Source organism: Grus americana, chromosome 2 (genome assembly GCF_028858705.1).
Source record: "Grus americana isolate bGruAme1 chromosome 2, bGruAme1.mat, whole genome shotgun sequence".
NCBI classification, from domain to species: Eukaryota; Metazoa; Chordata; class Aves; order Gruiformes; family Gruidae; genus Grus; species Grus americana.
Genome location: NC_072853.1, coordinates 154,428,713 through 154,452,277, shown reverse-complemented (window position 1 = coordinate 154,452,277; position 23,565 = coordinate 154,428,713). Strand labels below are relative to the sequence as shown.

The following is a 23,565-nucleotide window of genomic DNA, read 5'->3' as shown; positions in this document are numbered from 1 at the left end:
TCCCTTCATGGGAAAAAAAAAAGATTTAGGGCATCCAAAAAGTCTTACGAAACATCTCAAAGAACAGTTGTTTAAGTATTTTAAAACACTCAATTTGCTCATGAAGTTTTCATTTCTGGGAAACCAATCCTATAAATTACCAAATACCTGCACTCCTGAATATAACTGTATTCTCTTATGTACATGACAAATGAAGTTTTGTCATGTTTATATAGACAATTAATCTTTCCTTCGATGATCAAATTCATTTATCTGCAAAAATATACAACTTTGGAAGGTTTTAACATCTTCTGTATTTGAAAATCAGCATGAGTCCTTCAGGACATGTTTAAACTGCATTCTCCCACAGTAACGCTGATGTCTCTCCACACTGAGGACAGGCAGGAGTACTTGAAGTTTTTTGCTTTCTGTTTAACGTTCTGGTTACTTGCATATTGACCAATGCTTCATTTAGCGGTTTGTGGCAGAATCCCCACGACACCTATTTCTGATCCGCAGGAATTCCTGTCTCCGATTGCGATGCTCAGAAGTGGGGAACGGTAACTTTCACTTCGAGTAATGTGTGCCTCTTCCTACCTTCAGCAGTTACATGATTCATCTCCCAGATTTAGAGGTTTCGACTCCTCTAACACTGATAGAGTAATTGTAGTTATCCAAGAGTGCCTGACGCGAGCTCGGGGTGTCAGTTCAGCTCTCCCTTTGCTCTTGGTTACACATTCGCACTTGACGAGACTTCCATCTTCCCTGGACTTCCACTGATTTAGTGCACAAAACCCACTATGCACACTGTTAAGTATGTGTAGATGAACAATCCAAAGAAAACCCACTGGCTAACAATCCTGCCCTGCTCTGAAATGCAAAAGAAGGTTTTCATAATTCCTGATGTAACCTCCAAATTCAATGTTACCAATGAGCTATGCAATCCAACACGAAGATGAGCATTGCTGCTAATGCAAGCATCAGCTGGTGGAGCGGGGAGGAGACCAGATCAGGTCTGCTTAGAGCTGCCAGGAGCTCTGGCCAGCTTGTGGGGTGCAGAGACCCCAGCACACCCTGCGGTGACACGTACGGCACAGGAGGCCAGGCGTGCGCAAGAGGGAAGCAGCTGCAAACGTGCGTTAGGTTAGAGATGCACCGGGGCTGCCCGATTACACAGACCCAATTCCACCGAAACGCACCGCGTACATAAGCTGACAACACAAACCGGCGCAGATCTGCAGAATTCATGTTTTCAGCGCCCGGGAGAGGGAGCTGGGTGGCAGCTCAGGATTTCAGCTGCAAGGAGGAGGGTGAGGAATTTGTGGCGCTACCTCCTCTGCTGATCCATGGCCCGGGTGCTGGAGCTCAGCCTGCGGGTGCTTCCCACTGCCCCAAGAGATCCTCTTCCCCCCATCCCTGCATTTCCATTTTATATTGCATTTATATTTCCGTTTTATATTGCATTTCAGCCTGACTTCCGTGGGAGCGCACCTCAAGTCTTAAAAAGGGTTGATGGGGTTGGGGCTTTCTGTTCAAATCCTGAGCAATTCTGCACTCAGGAGAATACAGCACATTCAGCAACAGATGCTGAAACTGTTTTTAAGGACACTTTAAGGAGAAGAAAAGCTGAGGGAGACAGATATTAGTCTGCTGAAGAAATCAAAGCTCCAGTTTTCTTTTCTCCCCTGCCCCCCAATCCTCTGAAGTTTTCAGCTTATGCTGTAATTTGTAAAAAGTTCATTGTTCATGTTACAATATGAAGGGGACAGTGCCAAAACCTGCAGTCTAGTATCGTTGGATTTACCTATTCTTAGTAAGTTGAAGAATCCAGACAAATGCATTCCTCAGGGGGACAAACAGCAAGTTCAAATGACATTTAAAATAATTGCTTTTGCTATTAGCAACTGCCATAAAAATCCTTATCTAATGCAATTAAGACAAAAAAAAAATTGCTCACATGCACACTCACATATGGAAATTGTCAAGGAAAATTCAACTCAAGTCTGAAATTATAAAAAAAAATATTCTGAAATGGGAAAATTAGATGCCAATTTAGAATCTGTGTATTTCATGGAAAAATCACAACTGATTTCTTGCCCTGGTTTCTTTTTCCAAAAGAAAATTCTTTTGGAAAACTTAAAAGGAAAATGTGGCAGCTGGGATCAGATATCTTAGCACAGAGCTGTAGCTAACGCATGGTTTAGCTATCTGCAGGCTTTACGGAGCAGAACAACTTGGTTCTGCCACATGCCAGCCCCAGAGCAGAACAAAAAAAGCCTCTCTGGTGTGCCGTAATGACAGGCCACCACAGAAAAGCAACGATTTCATGGTCTAGATTTCTCACAGGTCAGAAACACTGAAGATGTTTTCACTGAGGTTCAGAAGCAGATTCACTATTAAACTGGGACGCAGAAGAATCAGGCCGGTCCTTTGCTCACCGAAGCTCAGTGTCAGGGTGACACGACCATGATTTCTCCAGATGAAGTCGATACTGCCGCTTTATACTTTGTAGTATTTATTTCTGTTCAGCTGAAGAAATCATTGATTCAAAGCCTTAAATCCAAGCAGATCTGGAAGATCACTTCACCTGACAGTACTCAAAAATATTCAAGATCTACCCAAGTATTTTCCTAGGATACAAGAATCAGTCCTCTAGTTTCTTAGAGGACAGATTTAGAAGTGGTGCCCTATAAAGCACCCTCAAAGTACGCTTTCAGACTGTAGACTCATTCCTGCGGTAAAATCTAAGGTGCATACTTGTTGGCAGCAGTAAGTTAGATATTGAATGTTATGAATGCTGGTGGTGATTTGGATATTTAAACCATTTTCACTTTTGTGCAAAGCGACTACATAAAGAAGGCGAAATATAATCTTCCACCTCTGATCACAACTCTGCCAGTGCTAATGCAGAATTACTGCAACAACAACAGACTTCTTTTGGAGGGTGGAGATGGGGGTGTATATCTGCAATTCTTCTTACCCTCCCACCCTGTGACTTCAAAAGTGTCACAGGATGTCTGTCACAAGCAGAAGACTCTCTTTACCCCTCTCTTTACACAACGTTCATATCGGTAAAGCCCCACAGCACTACCAAACTACCCCCAGCAGCTTTTGTTCTTAACAGGAGCTCTTCTACCTTTTTTTTTTTTTAAAGTCTACTTCCAAATATTATTGATTATATTGCAGTACTGGATAAAGTGTGCTAAGCTTTTGCATACACAGGATGACCTTTTACTTTAAGGCCACAAAAGGAACAGGATGTAATTGTGTGAGTAAGGTGACCACCAATACTTTCCACACACTGCTGGACTGTGTATCAACACAGAGACAGGACTGCAGTTCTAATGCACGATATTCAAGGTTAGTTGGTGTACGTGTTTTACATGCTGCTTTTGTGCCACTTTGCTCAGTACAACCTGGTCTTCCTCCTCCTACGATTTACGGCAATATAATCTGCACATCCTGTCCTGCTGAAAGGAGACAATTATCCCTCAAATTCCTTGCCCAAGAAATTTAACATCATCACGCTACTTAAAGTATCATCAATGCCTTTTGGTATAAACACCACAGAAGACAGAAATACTGTCTTTATTGCCTGGTTTATTTTAAAACTATGCACACCTAGTTCTGTCTCATAGCCCTTCAAGCACACAAATGCCCATCCTTTGGCCTCTCCTTTTCCCATAGAAGAATGCTTAGCTTGCCTGAAACACAGGAAAGTATGTGGTCACAGGATGATCTGTATTGTTTAAATACAAGGCAGCAAGTCTATCACAGCTGCCAGTTCCCAAGATACTGTTTCCATAGAGAATAATTTGTAATAATGTCTGAAATAAAGTGGCACAAAAACCCAGGGGCAGTGAAGCAAGAAAACATACAGATAAGAGAAGAATTAACTCTAGACTTGTGTGCTGCAGAATCTCTTACGTGAAGGAGGTGTCTTACTCCAACACCTGGTTAGCAAAGCCCTCACGGCACATAAGTCTTCATCTGCTGGTGAATTCAAAGGGGGCAGCAACGCTAGTTCCAAAGATTTTCTAGCTTCAAAGTTTTACTGCGTTACCGCAGTCCAAGGGTCAGAGATGCAGGGAAAGGTGGTCTGAAACTAAATGTTCTAAGGACATTAAGTAAATCATGTAAAGACATTGTGAAATCGTACTTCATAAATACAATTTTTAACTTTTTGTTGTTATTTGCTGCTCTCAATCTGTAGAGACCACTGACATCTTCACAAGACACACTGTCCAGTGCCTCGAGTGAGCTTTACAAACTCTACAGAGAATCTGGACAAGTCATACGGGAAACGTAGATAGTACTGTCAGCTATCACCACACCAAGAAGCTTGCTTAGCGTTATCATCACCAAAGAGCATCTCCAGCTGTAACAGTTGACAGTCTCCACCGATAATGCTGAAACACATTACACGTGGCACAAAGGGCACAAAAAAAATCTTTTTCATATCAAATTGCATCAGACCAACCATTGTAGAAGGAACACAAGAAATAGAGTCTAATTGTACTGCTCTGTCACCTGCCTTTCCTCAGCCTGCCATGCTGTTGTTTCTGTCTTTACTGGGAAGCGCCTGATGACCAAGCCCAGGCAACCAAAGAAAAGTCAGGCATGGCTTTCTTGGCTGACACGTTCAGTCATTTTCAAGCTGTGGTTCTGGGATTCACCAGTCACTTTTTGCGGATTCTCATAAGAGACCCAGAGAAGCAGGTTCATACACGCTATGAAACAATCGTTTTCAGCATCATAATCTATGTCTGCTATCACTTTTGGTTTTCTTATGATCAGCAGCTTTTCTTCTAAATCTTGTTTCCTTTTTTAAAGCCTTGCCTAATAGTGGTCGCTACGTATCTTCTGTCATCACCTTTAGTCTACGCAACTCAAACTCTCATTAGTTCTGTGGTTTCCTCAAGATGTAGTTCAGTTGAAAAGAAAAACCAGAAAAAGCAGACACTTACTGCACGTTGGGTGTAGATACTAACATCTCCATATACATCCAGGTCGCATTCACACGGGCGTGTTGGTGTTTATATTTGAGTTGTTTGCTCAGAACCTGTTAGAGACACTACGTGGGCACTCCACTGCAGAGGTAGGCAGATGACTTCAACAACTGACAATTCAAGTGGAAAAAAAAATAATTCTGACTACAGAAATGTGTTTGAAACAGAAGTGCTAAAAGCTGGGCTGAGTTAATTCCTTCTGAAGACCACACAGAAGCAGAGAGCAGCAGGAGTCTGCAGTAGATGCGCAGCACTTCAGTTAGCAGTTTAAACGTGTCATTGGAAAATGCAATGTTCGTTACCAACAAAGGACAACTGTAAATAATTTGTTGCTTCAGCTGTTAAGGCTTTGGTTTTTTTCTGGTTCTGCCCTTTCAATTCCTGTATCCCCTCCCACATGCTGCTATTTTTATATATAGCCAACACTACCAGATGTCACTTTGTCATCTGCCACCATCACCCTTTTCTGATGAGGTTTTTGCTACTTCTAATCTTCAGGTTACATCTAAGGTTTCTGGCACTAGGAAAGCTAGGAAGTAGAGAAAGAGGTGTTAAAAAAAACAAAGTCTGAACTAAGACTTCATAAATGTAAACGCTTCTTCCATCATATTTTTAGTTTACATGATAAACTAAGCTAAATAAGCCATATATGGTGATCTCTCTCTCAAAAAAGAAAAATTACAGTTATTGAAAAGGATACCGTTGCCCTGCTACGGGATAGAATTTTGTATGCTTTTAGCAACAGAAAACATGTATTATTTGAAAGACTGATAGGATTTGTGGAAGGTGGAAAAGGTGATTTGACTTTTTTCTTCTTTTTGCACTTTATCACGACTCCAGTATTGGTCCCAAAGAACAGTGTCTGGCAGAAGGATACATATCACCGACAAAAAATTGAATAGAAACAAAAAATGAAATATAAACAAGTCTGCAGATGGAAAGAAGAATTAGGGAAACATCTCTGGGCTGCAGAGGGATGCATGAATAAAAAGCCTTACAAGACGCCTTTTTCAAATATTTATCCAATCACCAAGGGGTAAGCGACCAAACGAATGGCCCACTGGCTCAACATATAAAAACAATTCATTAAGACAATGATGCTTGAAGGGACAGGTTTATTACATCTCCTACACCTTTTTGTTTCTGAGCCACTGACCAAAGCAATAATGAAAACCTTAGTCCAGAAAACATTTACAGCAAATTTAGTTTCAGGTTCCGAAATGAAAAACACGATGTATTTGTGCTGTTAAGTAAAACGCTACTTGATTCTCCTCCCTTCTCACACCCCGGGTGCTTCTCTAACTTTGCAATGGCATTTTCCATACAGTAATGCTTAAAAAAACTACACTAAACACAACATAATCCTAAATAATAATTCATTTTTAATTACATGATATAGAATACCTTGCAAACAAGAGACACTCATTAAGATTTACTGACAGGTATTGTATTTTTGGCAACCCTGGAACAAACTAGAAGAAAAAGCAAAGAATTATTCTATAACCATGAGGGAAAGAAACATCCATCTAAACGTAGAGGATCCATATGGCAAAACTTAAAGAAAAAAATCCACACTTACAGCAGATTTTTTTTTTTAATTCTTAGTGCAAGAAACATAACCAAGTTAATCACAGAATCAGTACTAATTAAGAATATGGAAAATTCTCCTATACAGAGGTAGAGTCCAGTGCACAAGGCTAAAACGATATTCAATAGTCTAAACAAGACTGAGCCAGGTTTTATGGAATCCACTTTTTAAAGTATCAGACTGTATGTACATACAATAAATAGACTATACAATCTTTAAAGTAGTTTAATAAACTTCACAAAAATTATAGTAGATGCATTGAGATCTTTACATAATCCAAAGTTCATATCTCTATCACCCAGAAATGGATAAAACCAATATTCCTGATATCAAGTTAAATGGAAAATAGTTTAGCAAAGTGTTGATAAATCAAAATATTTCACATATTTTAAAGCCTAAATTTATGCTTATAAAGGATGAATTTCAAATGGTCTGAAAACGTTCCTTTTGATACTATCTGTAAAGAGGTTTTAAATGCTGCAATTCGCATTTGTATTGTTACGAACACTTTCCTTACATTCCGTGTTCAAGGGAAAAATGGACTTGGATACTCACAGTTCTGATGCATTGGCACAACAAGAAGTGATGAGAATTAGATTCTTTTAAAGGCCCAAAGGACATCAGGAGAATTTAGGGACAAAACCTTCATGTCTCAAACTACACAAATCACATTAGAAAGTTAACAGAAAACTGTTTGGTATTCCTACTTCAATCCTGCCAGTGCCCCTCCGCCCGGAGGCATCCGATGAGCATTGCACTGGAAGTCGAGTGTGCATCTCTGGGCCCCTAGGTTTGCTACAAGCCCATAGGGCTTAATAAAACAAATACGGAATCGTTACGGTTTACCACAGTAGTGCATAAATCAGGGACGTCTGTTGCCGTTCACTTCAGTGATAGTCGCAAAGAAAAGATTTTAGGGAACTAAGAGTTTTCGCCTATGTCTTTCTAAACTGTGCCAAAAAAAAAAAAAAATGGGTGGGAAAAAATCACCCTGGGGCGTTATAAAGCAAAGATGCTTATACTGACAAGTTATTTTCTAGAAAAGGTTCTTACAAACTCCAAGGGGGCAACGGCCACAGTAAGAGGGAACTAGTAACAACAAGAGAAGAGCTTAATAGTCAGAGTTGAAAATTACATTCACAGTTTGCTTACTTTTAATTTCTATAAGCACCTAGGCTGAAAAACATGAGGGTTTGTATTTTAGCTTTAAAATCTAATCTACTTGTGACAAATACCTTGTTAAGATTTCCATTCTGCTCTTCTACAGGTCTTCTCACTGGAACAATTTTTTTTATGATTTTTTATTTTATACAAACAGACTCACTTTGATTTAAAGTAAACATATAAAAATTGAGAATATTGCTTGCAACAATGGACCTGGAGGTGAAGGAATGAACTAGTCAGGCCATAAAAAAAAAAATCTCCCTCAAAATGAATTCTGCTAAACTTCTAATGCTATGAAAATCCGCAAAAAGGATCACAAGATCTGTTGCACATTTTGGAGATTTGGCCCAAGTCTTATCATCATCATCTGAATACTTTAATAACTGTATCTTTATATTAAGGAAAAATAAATGATTCCAAGAACTCAGGAAGGCACACGCACCCAAGTATACTATAAATAAAACACATCATGAAATTATGAAGATCTTCTGATCCCTGTACACGCTTTTGGTTCAGCACTAATGTCAAGTTCTCTCTTTTGAAATACAATAAAAGGCATACAAGAAATATAACATATGTATAATAATTATGAAGAATAATGCTAATAAGACAGCTTACAGAGAAAAGTGCAGTGAAAAAACCCAACGCTATTTATTCAGGGGCTTGTGCTACTGTAAATACAGACTTCGTATTTGCTGCTGTGCAAGGGGAAGAATTTATCCTGGGGAGCAGCAATGAGGAATGCAACAAACAACAAAAAATAAAATAGATATTAAGAGAAACCTTTAGGATGGAACTCTCCCAACTTCATTCCTCTAGTGCACAGTCATCTGACTACATGGTTTGTTTTCATGCTGCCATTTCTCTTCATGAATACAGCGTTTTAGAAAATGGCACAGTTTTCTTAAATATTTTTCTGCCTCTACTTCATTTTATTGTTTCTTCTTCCAAGCACCTGATTTGCTGTTTCCTCATGAACAGGGTAAAGCTGTTAGCAAAAGTGAGAAAAAAAATTGTTGCCCATTCTTCTCTCCCGAACACTGATTTCTCCATTTCTCCTTCTGCTAGGTATTTTACTTGTGTGCTACACAATGGGGAGGCACTGTAAAGGCAGCTTGACAGATTTAAAAATAAAAAAATCAAAAGTCTTTTTTCTTTAGCCCCCCGCCCCCAGCCCACCCCGAAAAAAATGGATGGATGAAACAGTACGTCATAGGAATATTCCAGTCTCCTCTGTTAGGAGATAATAGCAGGGGACCATCTAACCACAGTCAGATTGTCAGCACTGACTGACCGTTTCTTTGCAACTTTCCTGAAGTCCTTATATTTATCTTCACACAAGCGGGAAATGGCCTGTAAGACAAAAGAATGAAAAAAACCTCAATTGCATTCACCACAGCTGTATGGGTAAAATAAAGCTAAATGCGTATTTCTACATAAAGGCAGAATTACAAAAGTAATTTCTTTAAGCAAAACAGTGAAGAGCTTCTCTCCAAATCCTCTTTTGCACTTCATTAATCTTAAAAGAAACACACTGACACTGCATTGCCCACCACAGTTGCTTTTGAAGGACTCGGTGAGCATATCGCAAGCCTTTTCTTTACAGGTTAACCATCGCGTATCTCATCTATGCAGCTGACAATCCTTACCCACTGCTATATGGTGACTCATATATAGCACTTCATTGGTGAAAAAAGCCTTGTAATAATTATCTTTTTCTCCACTGATAAATGGTCCGGCAGAACACTCTCCCTGTTTTGCTTACAGAGCTGATGTTTACTTGCCTTTCAGAAGACGACGGTGATTTCTATATGATCAGGCTATCTTATATGGCGTCAGTGGGAAACGTAACTCATATTCAGAATAATTTAATTTGCATTAAAAATACACAGAAATGTTAAAAACCTTTTGAAGTGAGAGACCAACATTATTCAAATCTTTATTCCTATTATACTACACTGGAGTTAATGTTTTATGTTTCTTCTACTGTTTTTATCCACACTTAAACCAGATTATTTATTATGGACCTCTTATGCACAAATATACTGAGCCCTGAAATAGCATGTCTATATGGTCAGGACAGACTATGGTTGGCATCAGGAGGGACGTTACTCTGGCGATCAAACACGCAGAACTGCAGAGAAAGCTCACTGCAAGGAGTATCCAAGGTCCAGTTAAAAAATCAGATGAACTAAACCAGTATTTTTATTTACTCAGGAATGCTTTTAAGTGGTGTCTTAAGATAGGATGTTTAATGAAAAGTACCATACAAACAAAACCAGTACAAGTGTTTGACTATAAAACAAGGTAATGCAAATAAACAGCCTGACTCCACTGATCATCCTTCTCTTTCTTGATCCTTACTTTTACAGCACAGTAAGTGGTAGCTGTGAAGAGCCCTGTAATTTCAATAGTCCTGCAAAGACCAGAGGCAGGTATGACAGAATCACACAACTCATCCATCTGAGAGCAAGTTCATCCAACGCTTTGGTCAAGCTAGCCACAAAACCCAGTTAATTTGAAAAAAGAAAAAAAAAAAAACAAAAAACCAAACCAAAATCAAAATAACACAAAACCCACCACCATCAACAAGAAACCAGTTGCTGCTTTTTAGTTGGAAACTGAATTTCCTTTTGTTAGGACCATTCTTGAACATAGTTTTCTTTCTTGGTGCACATAAAGACAACAACTGAATAAAATAACACAAATATTCCCATTGCTTTGTAGACCGTAACTTAAAATTGCTTAATAACATTTTTTTAGTTTAACCAAGAACTCAGTGGACTAAGGAAGTTTATGCAATTCAATCGAATTTAAAATCCAATAGCTGAAAAGAGTTTAATCATGGAATAACGTGCCAAGGCATGGCTTGGCAAATAGGTGTACTGAGGTGGAGCTCAGCTTCTTACAGCTGCCAAATCAGGCTATCACCTTAGGCATCGAACAGCCAGAGAAGGTAATCACGTCAAAATTGCCTGTTTCATAGGAAAATTTCTGTTCTGGCACTTGGTCAGACGAAATGAAATTTTGCTTGGAAGTAGCACTTAATATTCATCTCTAGTCTCTGGTGATTAATCATACAGATAAGAAACACTGTCAGCTGTTTAAAGCAATCCTCTATCTAAAGTTGCCTCTTCATTTGCAAATAATTTACAAAATTGACATTTGGAGCCTATTTGGGAAGGCAGTGAGTCAACTTTAGCGTAACATATGAGGAAACAAGACAAAAACCAGAAAATTGTAAATATTCATTATTGTCCTTCAGTTAAAATAAATCCAAATAGCTTACAAACACCTTTATGTCATCTGACATTTCTGTTGGTTTTATTGCTGGAAAAAGAAACCAATTTTTGACAGTTGCGAGGGACCATTTCTCATATGAAATCAAAACATTCTTAAAACCAGCAACACTACTCCATCATGTGAAAATTTTGTTGGATTTGACTGTAATACCTGTAATCAGCTAGAAAAATGCATACATATATATTCTTCCATTATATACATATGCATAGAGAACTAGAAGTCATTTCCTCTGTTGAGTTATATGACTCTAGGTGAGACTTTGTCCCTGGTGAAGGGGGCAGGTAAGGAGAAAGGAGGCGGGAGAAAGGTAGTTTTGGCTGCGTGCACATGTTTGTGCAGGGCAGGAAAGCAGCAGGGCTGGCTATGGCTTCACTGCTGGGAACGCACAAAGGCACACAACCGCGAGTGCTGCAACACCCCAACAACTGGACGAACCAGAGAGAACTTAGCTGGGACAGACAGCACTAAGTCTGGAAGGATTTTATGTAAGGAAAATGTGATAAATAAATAAATCACTAGAACAACTAGAAGTTGGGATGATGGAGGTTCTCCTTAATTTATGGAAAATGAAAACAAGAGGATTCAGGTTATTCCTGCCAAAAGAGCAGGGGGGATTTTGCTCTCCCTTTGCTTCTTGGCTAAGAGGGTTCTGAACATGCAAAACACGCCGGACTGCAATCAGTCACTGCGACAGTGGGAAGCTGGAGTGATATAAAGACACTTCACTACTTGTAACTCACATATTTCTCTCCTCTTTTCTGTGTGTTTGATCTGTGGGACTGTACCTCTTCAGGGTCAAGAAAATATAGCACGTAGTTCAAAGGGTTTGAACTATGTGCTCAAGCACTATCCTAACAATAAAAAGCTCAGACAACATAAAGTCAGTTACACTGGGAGTGCACTAATGAAGGCTCTTACAAAATTGAGCCTTGAAATGAGCACAGTGCTAAGATCACAAGCAGAAATAGGGTAGGCACGTTTTGTGGGCTTACCCCAAAGAGCAGAATCTGACTCATATTTAGCTCAGTACACGGGAGAATAACCAGGTGCAAGAGTAGGAAATTACAAAATAGTGGATTAAGGTTGGATATCCAACAACCTTCTTGGCAGAAAAATCTCCCGTATTAGAAAACAGTTCTCAGGAGAAGCAAAGGAAGCCTTGACATTTGACATAATTAAAAGGAAGGAGAAAACACACTACAACATATGCTGGTTGGAACAAACAGCATTGGCAGGCGGACAGACTGGATGATCTAATGAAAGGTTATTTGCCATTTTTAACTTCCATGATTCCATACAATGGGGGGAAAAAAAAAGAGACGTCATGAAAATGGTTTCTGGCTACTAGGTGGACTGGTATAACAAACTCAGGACACGTTTAGGCCACAGGCTGATGAAAAGTAAGAAAAAATTACTTTCATTTAGTCATTTAAAAGACAAAGCTGCTTCTTAAGTGTCAATTGTGGGAACATTAAATAAGTTAAAGCATCCACTGCAGATGGTCCAGAAAGCAATGTCATTTTAAACAAGTACTATAACCTCTTATAACACCTCTAAGCTGATGGATCTTGTCCAGCATTTCCATTTGCTGAGGAACAGTATTTACTAGCCTTGTCCTTGGGTTTGGTTTTTTTTTTTTCATCACAGGTATGTCAACCTCATATCTGCAGAAACAGCAACGCAGATTCTGCCATGCCAGATCTAGTACTCCTGTTTTAGATAGATAAAATAGCTTGAAAATGCAAAAGTAGCAAAAATGTGTCATAACATAACTATTTCTCTATGCAAGATCTTTTGTGACCTGAAATGCCAGTAAATAAGTTGTTTTAAATCTTAGGACTGAGCAAGGTCCTTTCAGTTTACCAGACAAAGGGAAATCCTTCCACTGCATATGTACATTCACTATGAATCTGTTGTCTTTCATCACAGACTGCAGCTTTTCTCTCAGTATCAAAAATATCACAGCCTGCGTGGTATTTGTCCTGGTTTCGGCTGAGACAGAGTCAATTTTCTCTCTAGTAGCCGGTATAGTGCTGTGGTTTGGATGTAGGATGAGAATAATGTTGAAAACACACTGATGGTTTAGTTGTTGCTGGGTAGCTGTAGTGTCTACAGGAAGTCAAGGACTTTTCAGGTTCTCACGCCCTGCCAGGTGCACAAGAAGCTGGAGAGCACAGCCAGGACAGCTGACCCAGACTGGCCAAAGGGATATTCTCTGCCGTAGGACATCATGCTCCGGATGGAACTGGGGAAGCGAGCCGGGAGGTGGGATCGCTGCTCAGAAACAGACTGGGCAATGGGTTGGTTTTTTCTGCATCTGGTGAGCAATTACATTTGTTCATCACTTGTATTATTATTATTACTGTTACTATTCTCTTCCTTTGTTATCCTATTAAACTGTCTTTATCTCAACCCACGAGTTTGGGGTTTTTTCCATTCCCTTGGGGGTAGGGGTGTGTGTGAGCGAGCAGCTGCCTGGTGCTCTTTTACCAGCTGGGGTTAAACCACGACAGTACTACAGCTACTCCACTTGACAATTCAGGAAACTGCCTTAAAAACAGAGAACTCTGGGCTGAACAGCACACGACAGACCTAGAAAAGTGCTGCAAATGCATTTTGATAACTCCTGGCAAGCTAAATGCTTAACTGTACTCAAGGAACTAGGCTATAAATTACACTGTCAACTAGTTTCAAGGGCACACTAATGACAACCAAGTATTGCCAAAGAACAAGGTCGTTCCCATCATGTTCTCTTCCTTCTGGCCACAGAACAGAGACAAGGAGCTGGAAGACCAAGTTGGTTTCACAGTAGATACTCATCCTCTTCCCTGAAGACATCCTCCTTGGCTAGCAGGGTTATTTTACAGCCAACGTCTGCTAGCAGCAGCAAACATCCCCAACGTGGGAAAAATTTTAATAATATGGATTTACTGAAAAAATATTCCATTATTTCTTTTTAAATATGCCTTCTCTTTAGTTAGTACTGAAGATCCACCCGTTTTCTCTGGGTATTTACAGTCATTCCCTATTTTCTTTTCTTCTAAGGTTTTAGGAGCTATCACCATTACCTTCATTTGTAACCCACTATTACACATTGCGTGCGATATAGACTGGCAGTGTTGGGAAACATCGTGTACTAAATTCTCTTCAAAAAGTAATTCACTCAATTTTAATATATGTAAACAGCACTTATTATCAATACCCACCATCTAATCACTTAGTAAACTAGCTCTTTTCATTTAAAACTATAATCCCAATGAATTTTCATCTTTTTTCCTCTTCAACAGAAACAAAATCTGATGCCAATTTACATCACACTCCACACACAGAATTAAGTTACATTCTTATCAGACCTATCTGTGAAATTTAGAAAGAATAATTAGAAGGAATGAGAAATACAACTTTAGTGAAATCTGCTTTGATTCTTTCTCCACCACTTTCTGTTCCCATTACAGTCGCAAACAAGTCAATTAGCCTTCCCACGCACCATTTCCCCCCACAAAAATATGTATAGTACTGCCTGCCTGTTTTACAGGAGCACTAGGAGTTTCAGAACACGCAAAGCTCGCTCTGACCCACAGGCAAACAACCTCCAGTGCAAAGCTGGTATATAATTAAAGACCTGTGATGTTAAAAGCAGTTAGTATCTAATGACAAATTTCAAAATTAGTAACAAAATACGTATACACTCAGGCAATAATGCTCTTATTTGAAAAACATATCAGAAAGCTCAGGAAAAAAAAGATTCATGTCTTGCAAAGTGTCCACAATTGGCTGATGATTTTAAATTCCTCTTGTGTCTGTGGGAATTCATAGTGCCCTGCATTTCACAGGTCCAGACCATCCAACACAGTGCTTTCTGTGCATGGTATATTTGGGTCTTATAAGCATTCATGATTTATTCACTACAGACGTGCGCTCATTTTCCCATTACTGAGAAAAGCACCACAGGAGATAACAGACTTGGATCCATGTGAAGTGGAGTGGTAGCAGATAACAAGCACATGGAATAGTTATTTTCAGCAATACTTGTTAATATTCTGTCCTTTAAGGTGGTTTTATGAAACCAAAAGAACGCACAAAACCAGACTGTGAACAGAGTCATTGTAAAGCTTGTGAGTACTTTCACAAGGCCAATTCAGACAACTGGAACTGAAAAAGAAATGGAAAGCAAGACAAGGTATGAAGCAAACTGGGCCAAAAAGCTGTCCCCACATCCATGAATACCCAAACAACAAACAAAACAGTTACGAAAATTGGGGCACATGATATTCTAATATCTCATGGGAATATTTGGGAAGAGATGGGAGAAGGGAGAAATAACGCAAAAATTCAAAATCTCCCTATATATTAAACTCTGAGCAATCTAAAAAGAAAGTGTCTTACCTCAAGTTTATATGCCCTGTCCCTGCTGAGAGGCTCCAAAGGAAAACTCAGGTTATTTGCTTCTGCCAGGGAACGCAAATCAAAGTAATACTTGGCATAAACACTGGAGGGAACATTAATATTGAACTGCAACAGCTCAAGAAACTGGCGTTCCAGCTCATTCCTGTAGAAAGAGGATAAATGTGAAAACATATTTCAGACTGTGGATTCTGAACGTAATTTACTTTAAATTGCAAATGGTATAAACCAAGTTAACTTCTTATTCTTGCCAGATACAATTATGCTAGCCTACCAAGTTCTGTCAACATACGTACACCAGTGAGGAATATGAAAGATGCGGCACCTTGCAGCTGCTACCGCGATACCGATCAAACCCAGACACAAAGTTTTGCTTGTGGAATGGCACCTTTATCAGTTTAGCTAATACAATCTGGGAAAGAAAAGGCAGCAGGAAAAAAAAAATTTCTTGTAGTTTCTGCTGTACCTCCACTAGGTGGATCTGCACACGCAGCTATGCACACATAAAATGCAGACATGCCCTGAATTTGTCAGACATCTCTCATAAATGCTGCAAATTACTCTAAGACCCAAATTACTGGAGAACTTATTTACTCTCTTCAGCTTTTCATAATCAATCATTTAAAACTAGTCATGGGAAATGTGAATTTTTCAGCATACTGTCTCATCTTTATGATCAGAATGAAGTGACTTTTCCCTAGGATGTGCAATCAAAAGTCACAGTGGTGATCGCTTCTTTTTCAGTTCCTACACCAATTGTGTCTGTCAAAATACCCGATAGGAACAGATGTCCTATTTGAGCTCCCACTCCATGAAAATGTTGGTATAGCAATACGTTATTACCTACACTAGTCTGTTAGAAAGTATGTTAAGAAATAAGTAAATCAACAAAATTAAGGACTGGAAGTTTTCATAAATTGCATGGTAAATAGATATCCTACATAATACTTATACAGGGACATATGATATATTCAAAACAGTGATTTCAAGACATGAGAAATGAAAAAAATAAATGGGTGGTAAAAGCTGTACATGTTTGCTGAAGAGTGTAGGGACTGCACAGCTGTGTTACCAGCAGGTATTGACTGACTATGATATTGCATTTAAGTTACATTTGGACTGCAGTGTATGTGTGCAAGGAACGTGCAGGCAGTTGGCAACAGAAGAGGAAGGATCTGAGGATAAAAAGTACTGGTACAGTAGTTTTTCAACACTGAATGATTTTTCTTCTCACTCTACTCTTACATCACTCTTACATCATAATCATTGTCTTTCCTTACCTTCACTCTCTCTCTGCCAAAATTCTATGTTTCCATAATGATAAGTATTAATTAACATTAAAAGACTATCTAAAAGCTGGATACGGACTCTTTGGCATGAATTCACACTGTTGAATATTCTAGCCTTTAAAAAACCCAAATTAAAAAAATTATATTTTAAGACGGCTATCAATAAATACAGAAGATTGTCTTTAAATGCCCTTTTATTCTGCCAAGACTTTACTTTCTGCAAGCTAAGCCTAAAGGTCTATTTTAATGGCCAATATAAAAAGTATTTTAATGGAGAAAGACATTGGCTGTACCTCTTTTGAAGAGCATCCCCAAATCTTTAAGAACAATACATAGCCTCAGATTCTTACTATCCCCTAGTTCCCAGATTTGAAGGTTCGATCAGCAAACTAACTACAACCGAGAAATAACAAAAACATACATGTATTTTGGATTTGAACTAATGTAATATAACTGACCACCATGAGTCCGCATTAGCAGAGGCTCTCCTGTGGTCGCTCCCCGAATTCACACAGAAGCTCAAGGCAATGCTACACACGACTACAGCTACATGCTGCACTTCAGTCCTCACAAGTCCTCTCTTAGCTTTTAGGCGCAGTTCAATGTACTGCTGCTGACTTATAAAACACTGAAACGTTTGCACGATGTTTTGCAAGATACTGAATGATTCACAGCAATTGAAGATTTTGACCTAGAGTTTTTCTGCCTCATTGATATAAACAGTGAAATCCCTCCATCTTGTGTAGAGCTAGATTCTTCAAAATCATGATACTGTGCTGTCCCAACTACCTGAAAAATAAGAAAAAAAAATCCACCACACTAGGGATAAGAGGAGAAAATAATTTGAAAAAACTGGCAGCAGGAATATAAACGTCAGGTCAACAGGCACCAAAATCTTTGCTGGAGGATTCACAAGGAGCCCCAAACATGAGTCCGTGAGCCAGATTACCAAGTACCATATAGAGAGCACAGGCTCCCCAAAGGCTTTTGGTTTTGCAGCTTGTGAGAACCCTAAAATCTTTAAGAAAAGGTTAAGGAGCTAAAAACTTTGAGGACAAGGACTCATCAGGGTTTGGCACAGGGAACGTGCACTGCAGGAAGAGGGCCGATGTTAGCATAGGAGCACAGGTCTGCCAGGTGAGTAATGGCATCACACAGCTCGAGTGCAACTGCTAACAGTAGCACCACCACACGTTTGTCAAAAACAAACCCCTCTTTTTTCATTTCCTTTCGCACCACCACAGTATGCCTCATCACCTGCCTTCAAAAAATGTCCTGAGAATCAGCAATTGCAGAACTCATATTTATATCCATTCCCGATTAATAGTGTGACACAGCACGGTCAAACCTGTCACTCTGTTCAAGCTGTTCAGGACTCTACTTCAGCTCATGTCCCAGCTTCAGAGATACTTTAAAAGCTCCCAGATTTGCCTTGGAGGAGGAGTGAATGGAGGGAGGCCCTTACTGCCACTGAACACCCAGAAGCATGAGAAAAGGATCAAGGGGAAAGAGGCTTAGCAAAATCATTCAGGAAACACTCGAAACAGCCAAGGAAGCATTATCAAATTGTTCTGCATGGAATAAAATTACACACAGAAATGTGAAGGGCCTGGTTTTAGCTTCTTGTCCCCTCTATTCTCCCTTTTATTTTGGAAATCTCATCCCATCTGGGTTATGTTGGAAAAGAAGTATCATGAACCATCCTTAAAGTAGCTTACATATTTTAAAACAGATACCAAAATGGCATTATGCGGTATTTTCCATCTCTATTTTGAAATGAGAGTTTTCCCCAAAACTAATGTAAGTACCTGCAGCATACCACAGCAATGTAAGCTTTGTGTTTTTCTCTTTGACTTGGGGGAGAAACCCCACCTTATTACAAATAGCTTGTTAATACAAGATTTAGAGAGAACTTCCCTAATACTCGAGCAATGACAGCCACTCACAATTTATAAGTCTTATCTAGCACTGTATAAGCAGGCTTAATTTAAAGCAATCAGCTGACTCCCAACATTCAACCTTTCCCTTACAGATCATTTTTAGACCAGCTATAAATCTGACAAACAGTGAACTATTAAGAAACTATATTAGGGCTGCTTTAGCAAAAAAGCTTGGCCTTTCACTGCTTTGAGATTGCAAATTGAGATTCAAAAAACATTCTGTCTGTATAAAGATTTCTTCTCATCTACTTCTCTCCTTCCCTCTTCCCTCCTTCCAGAGTGCTTATTCACAACAAACTCTCTTTAGTGGCTGCGATCCTGACTTAAGTGAGTAAAAGCAGAGACAAGTCTATATACTTGTCATTACAGATCCTTAGCTCGGCTTAAAAGAGCTCGAAACACACAGATACCGTGCTAAAACATCTTTGTGTGTGTGTGTGTTATTACTTCTTATAAAAAAAGAGGTGCACCAGTGGGTTGAAAAGGTCACTCTCCGAATGCACGAGTCGCGGTGGCCTGTCAAGGCATCCAGCCCCCCTGGCACCATCCCAGCACCGATTCCACCTGCAGCCCGTCCAGCACCGCTCTCGCACGCACGCCAGCTCAGGCTAGGGCACCTCGGGAAGTGTGCGTGGTATATGACTCAGCCCTGAGCGTATAGATGATACAAACCCCAGGCACTTCAGCCAATATATGTAATACCTGCTAACCAACCAAACAAAAAAAGCACTCGACTGTGTAGTGAAGTGACCATTCATTTCAGTATTTCTAAACATTAAGATCTTAATTGTGTTTATTCTTATTACAGTTCGTTTTATTACTGTTGGAATATACTCTTGAAATGGCTCAGGAATATCCAGCCAGATATAACAACTCTCTGCGCTGTAACAACATGCACTTCTTACAAATGCCATCAGATTAAAAAAAAATGGAAAAATGGAAATTTCTCCTTGCAAGTTAAAATACTAGATTTTTAACATACTGGAAATGAACTCAGCAGGATGCAGGGGAAAAAAAAAAACCCAAACACAACAAACCAAAACCCCCAAAGCACTAATTTTGAATAATGGCAATAAATAAGTGGGTGATCATCTAAGGGTGATTAGGATCACAACAATTTTTTTTCCGGCATTACATGTTGGTCTCCTGACTGTAAGGAGAACTAGCACGACAGTAAATGCTGCTGAAGTGAATACGTGCAGGCTAGTTGGATGTGGGGTTTTTTGTCAAGTCTTACACTTAAATATACTGCAGGTCTGTTTTCATCACCGTGCATGAACAGCCAGTGGTAAAATACACTTCAACCAGAAAACAAAAATAATTCACGTCTTCTATGTTAGCAACTGTCAAGTAGACCTTGTGCCATCTATCAGCATCCCCCACGTTTAGGTACAACGCAGATATACAAACTCTGTACACTTTATGAGAGAACTTCCCGTCCCCTCATACACACAGATCTTGGCATTCATTGACAAACAAACTGCACTCACATGTCTTCAACCGTGATATCTTTCAGGATCTGGCAGTAATCCACGTTCCACACTGCCTGGTCGTCCCAAACTTTGGATGCCAATAGAATCGCACCCAGTACAATCCGCTTCCAGTTTGCTGGACAAATATCTATCTCTGCGTAAGTTAAAAGTCTTTCAAGATACACCTGTGGAAATATATTAAAAGTAAGACTTAACCTATTTTGCTTTTATGTAGAAATGGAAAAGAAAACTATTTTCATAAACCCATTCCAGCAATTTTAAAATAGTAATCTGCTCTTGAAAAGATTATTTTATAAAAGCTGTGGGTTTAAATGCATACATTTATGCCAAGCTCAAGACTGGATATGATAAATTCATATTTTAGTTGGCCTTTGCCTTCTGATCATATTACTAGAAACAAAACTGTTATTTTTCTATCTGTAACTGTTGCTAATAGAGTCACATGTTGGAATGAATTCAAATAACAGTTTAAATAATTAATAATGTAAATAAATAATAACAGACTGATAAACAAAATGCATTCTAAGAACTACTGGTTATGGGTGATCTCTGTACTTCCCTACTCTATACCCTGTTAGGCAAAGGGAAATTACAATTATGAATAGTTACATGTGAGGTGAACAAAACTGAATACTTCTGCAATCCACAACATTTAAAGTTTATAGACTAGCTGAGAAAACACCTAATAAATCTGCAGTTTGACTAAGTTAATGCTTATTAGCACCTAATCAAATAATACCCAAAGAATAGCTAATATATATAAAAACATACTGAAAGAATAGCTAATACAGAAAAAGAATAAATCAAATAATACCCAAAGAATAGCTAATATATCAAAAATTCGATGTAGGACATACATGCTGGTAAGGATTTGAGGGAAAGGGGGAGCATAGGGGCGAAACTTTAGAACCCAGAAGAGCTCACTTGTGATTTTCTATAAGGACTTGCACTCATACAAGCACACAGAGTTCCTTCGGTGATTTGTGCTTCTTGAAAGGTCTAGCATTAGTAGAAAATAGTATTCAGTTAATAATCAAATAATAATTAATATATTTTGAAGCTCATTTATTTTTATGAGTCCACAACAACATCAAGGCCAATTACATCCTTCATATAGTTTTGTTCATTAATTTTCACAATTATGATATGTACAAGTAATTAGAGCTTGGCAACAAGATGATCATAAACAGTCAACAGCTGTTGTAGAATTTAAAGTTTTACAGAAAAAATGTATTTTATGAAAAAAATGTTAAATATCTGATTATATGTACCAAGATATTCAGCCCACAAAATGAACTTTCTCACACCCTCTGCAGTATAAGTGGCATACTGAGCAAGAAAATCATGGGGGAAAAAATACAAACCACAAAATATTAGACAGCTTTTGTCCAAAGTAGCCACCACAAAGTATAAGTTCTTTGCTTCCTACTCCTACTGAAGGAAAATAAAACTTGAGTTACAGTGTCTGTAATGGTCACTAATACAGTCAGATTACAATGAATTCAGGTGTACAAAGTATAAATTTTTTCTCTCCTCAACAGACCACCTCTCCCAAGCAACAGATTTCTCAGTCCACTGGGAGGTTGTTTCAGATGGGTTTCACTGCACTCTTCTGGCAATGATTTAAGGAAATTCAGATGTTTATTAAGTTAGTAAATTCTGGTCTGATTCAGAAACAAAGTTTTTAGTGCCTTCACTAGCATCTAGGAACTGCACTTGTTCTGCAGTTTTGTTTCTCACCTGTGGAACGACTGGCTGTGCGTGGAGGAGCAGAACTTGAAACTGGAAGTGCTTCAACATGACAACACAGACACATTTACTAAAACCAACAATTAGTCCTGATGTGCTACTCTCTAAAAATACAGGTTTGCATTTACTAAAGAATAACCTGTTCTTTCTATCTGGTAATAGATCTTATAATACCCTCTTCACCGCATTGTGATAAAAAGCAATTAGGTGGTTATTTAGGTTGCTAGTACTCTTACAAGAGTCTACACTGACTGACAGAAACTAGCAGGAGATTTTATGAGATACTCTGATGAAAGTACAATAGACATGCAAAATATTCTACCTACCTGAAAGGCTGCATATTTTATAAAATCAGAACACTGCTTGGGATTCTGAAGGACCAGCAATTTGTTTTAGATTTTCAATACCTAAAAATATTCTTCTACAGATACTGAAGGAAATTTGCTTCTGCTCTAACAGAAGAAATATATGGCCACTAAGAAAACTGAAAAATCTTCCTTTAAGATATATATATATAAATAAAATAATGTTCAAGTTTTTTACTTACTAATTTAAAACATTTTTAAGAGGGATTATGACTGATTTAAAGATAATTACTAAAACCAACAGAACATTTAGAAAATATTTATCCCAAGTTTTGGAGATATCTGTACCTTCAAATAAATACTGGACTAACTTTAAACAAGTAACAACAACTAACTTATAAAAGGATCATACATATAAAATGGTAGATGCATAGAAGTCTTCTGCAGAAAAGCATCATCTCATTGATACTACCAATACCAAAATAGTTTCAATGAATTTTTGAAATTATAGAATACTCAAAAAGTCTGAATAGTTACAGTGTGTTGGATATTACAGACTGGTCAAATAATATAAAGAAAAAAAAAGTGTCAGTAAAAGACCTTTGACATTCTCACTCTCCAAAGGGTTCTCTATTTTTCTTGTGTTAATGAAGAATTAACCTTAATCTTGTTTTAGACACTTTGTTGAACTCAATCTACTACATCATTAGTTACAAAGAGACAGGTATAATAAACATTCAAAAATCTCTATGAAAACAAAGTTATACCTAGCTATAAAGTGGGAATATTTACAGCATGAGACCTCACAGACGAAACTGTTGATTTTTCGGTTTTGTGTTTGATTGTTTTTTTTTAAATAACAAATGTACAGGTAGCAAGATATCCTAAAACTAAAGCTGAATTTTTGAAGAGGCCAGATGCCAGACTCCTGAATACACCACTTCTTCTTTAGCTATGATTTGCCCCTGCCTCCCATCCTAACACTAAAGAAAACCATAACATTATCTGATAATACTGTAAAAGTAAGGATTCTGTTGTGGTCTCAGAGGCATTCAGAGAAGAAAAAGTAAACTGGTAAGAACAGATAAGAAGGATATTGAAAGGAAAGACATAAAGGAGAATAATTCATAACAGATGAACTTACACCTAAGTAAATAGGGAGCATAAACTTACTGCTACCTTACCACCAGCACACATTTCAGAAATCAGCTTTAAAAGCTTGATAAGACACTATTGTTATACCACCTTCATTACCATATTTGAGCATCTTCCAACAGCATGTTGAAGGATACGAATAATCGCTCTTGAGTCCTTGGTGATAACTTGGGCTTAACTCCAGACA

General features: G+C 38.5%; 1 protein-coding gene across 6 annotated transcripts in view; it reads right to left on the bottom strand.

Moving 5' to 3' along the window:
• Positions 1-6,416: 6,416 nt before the first annotated feature.
• The window catches only part of CCNY (cyclin Y), a 128,241-nt gene continuing 111,092 nt past the window's right edge, over positions 6,417-23,565 (bottom strand). For all 6 annotated transcript variants that reach the window (XM_054815467.1, XM_054815470.1, XM_054815469.1 and 3 more), the window contains 3 exons: positions 20,167-20,333; positions 15,430-15,592; positions 6,417-9,093 (listed from right to left, as the gene is read on the bottom strand). In XM_054815467.1, coding sequence (XP_054671442.1) covers positions 8,977-9,093; positions 15,430-15,592; positions 20,167-20,333 — 447 coding nt within the window. In that variant the 3' untranslated portion in view covers positions 6,417-8,976. The remainder of the gene's footprint in view (positions 9,094-15,429; positions 15,593-20,166; positions 20,334-23,565) is intronic.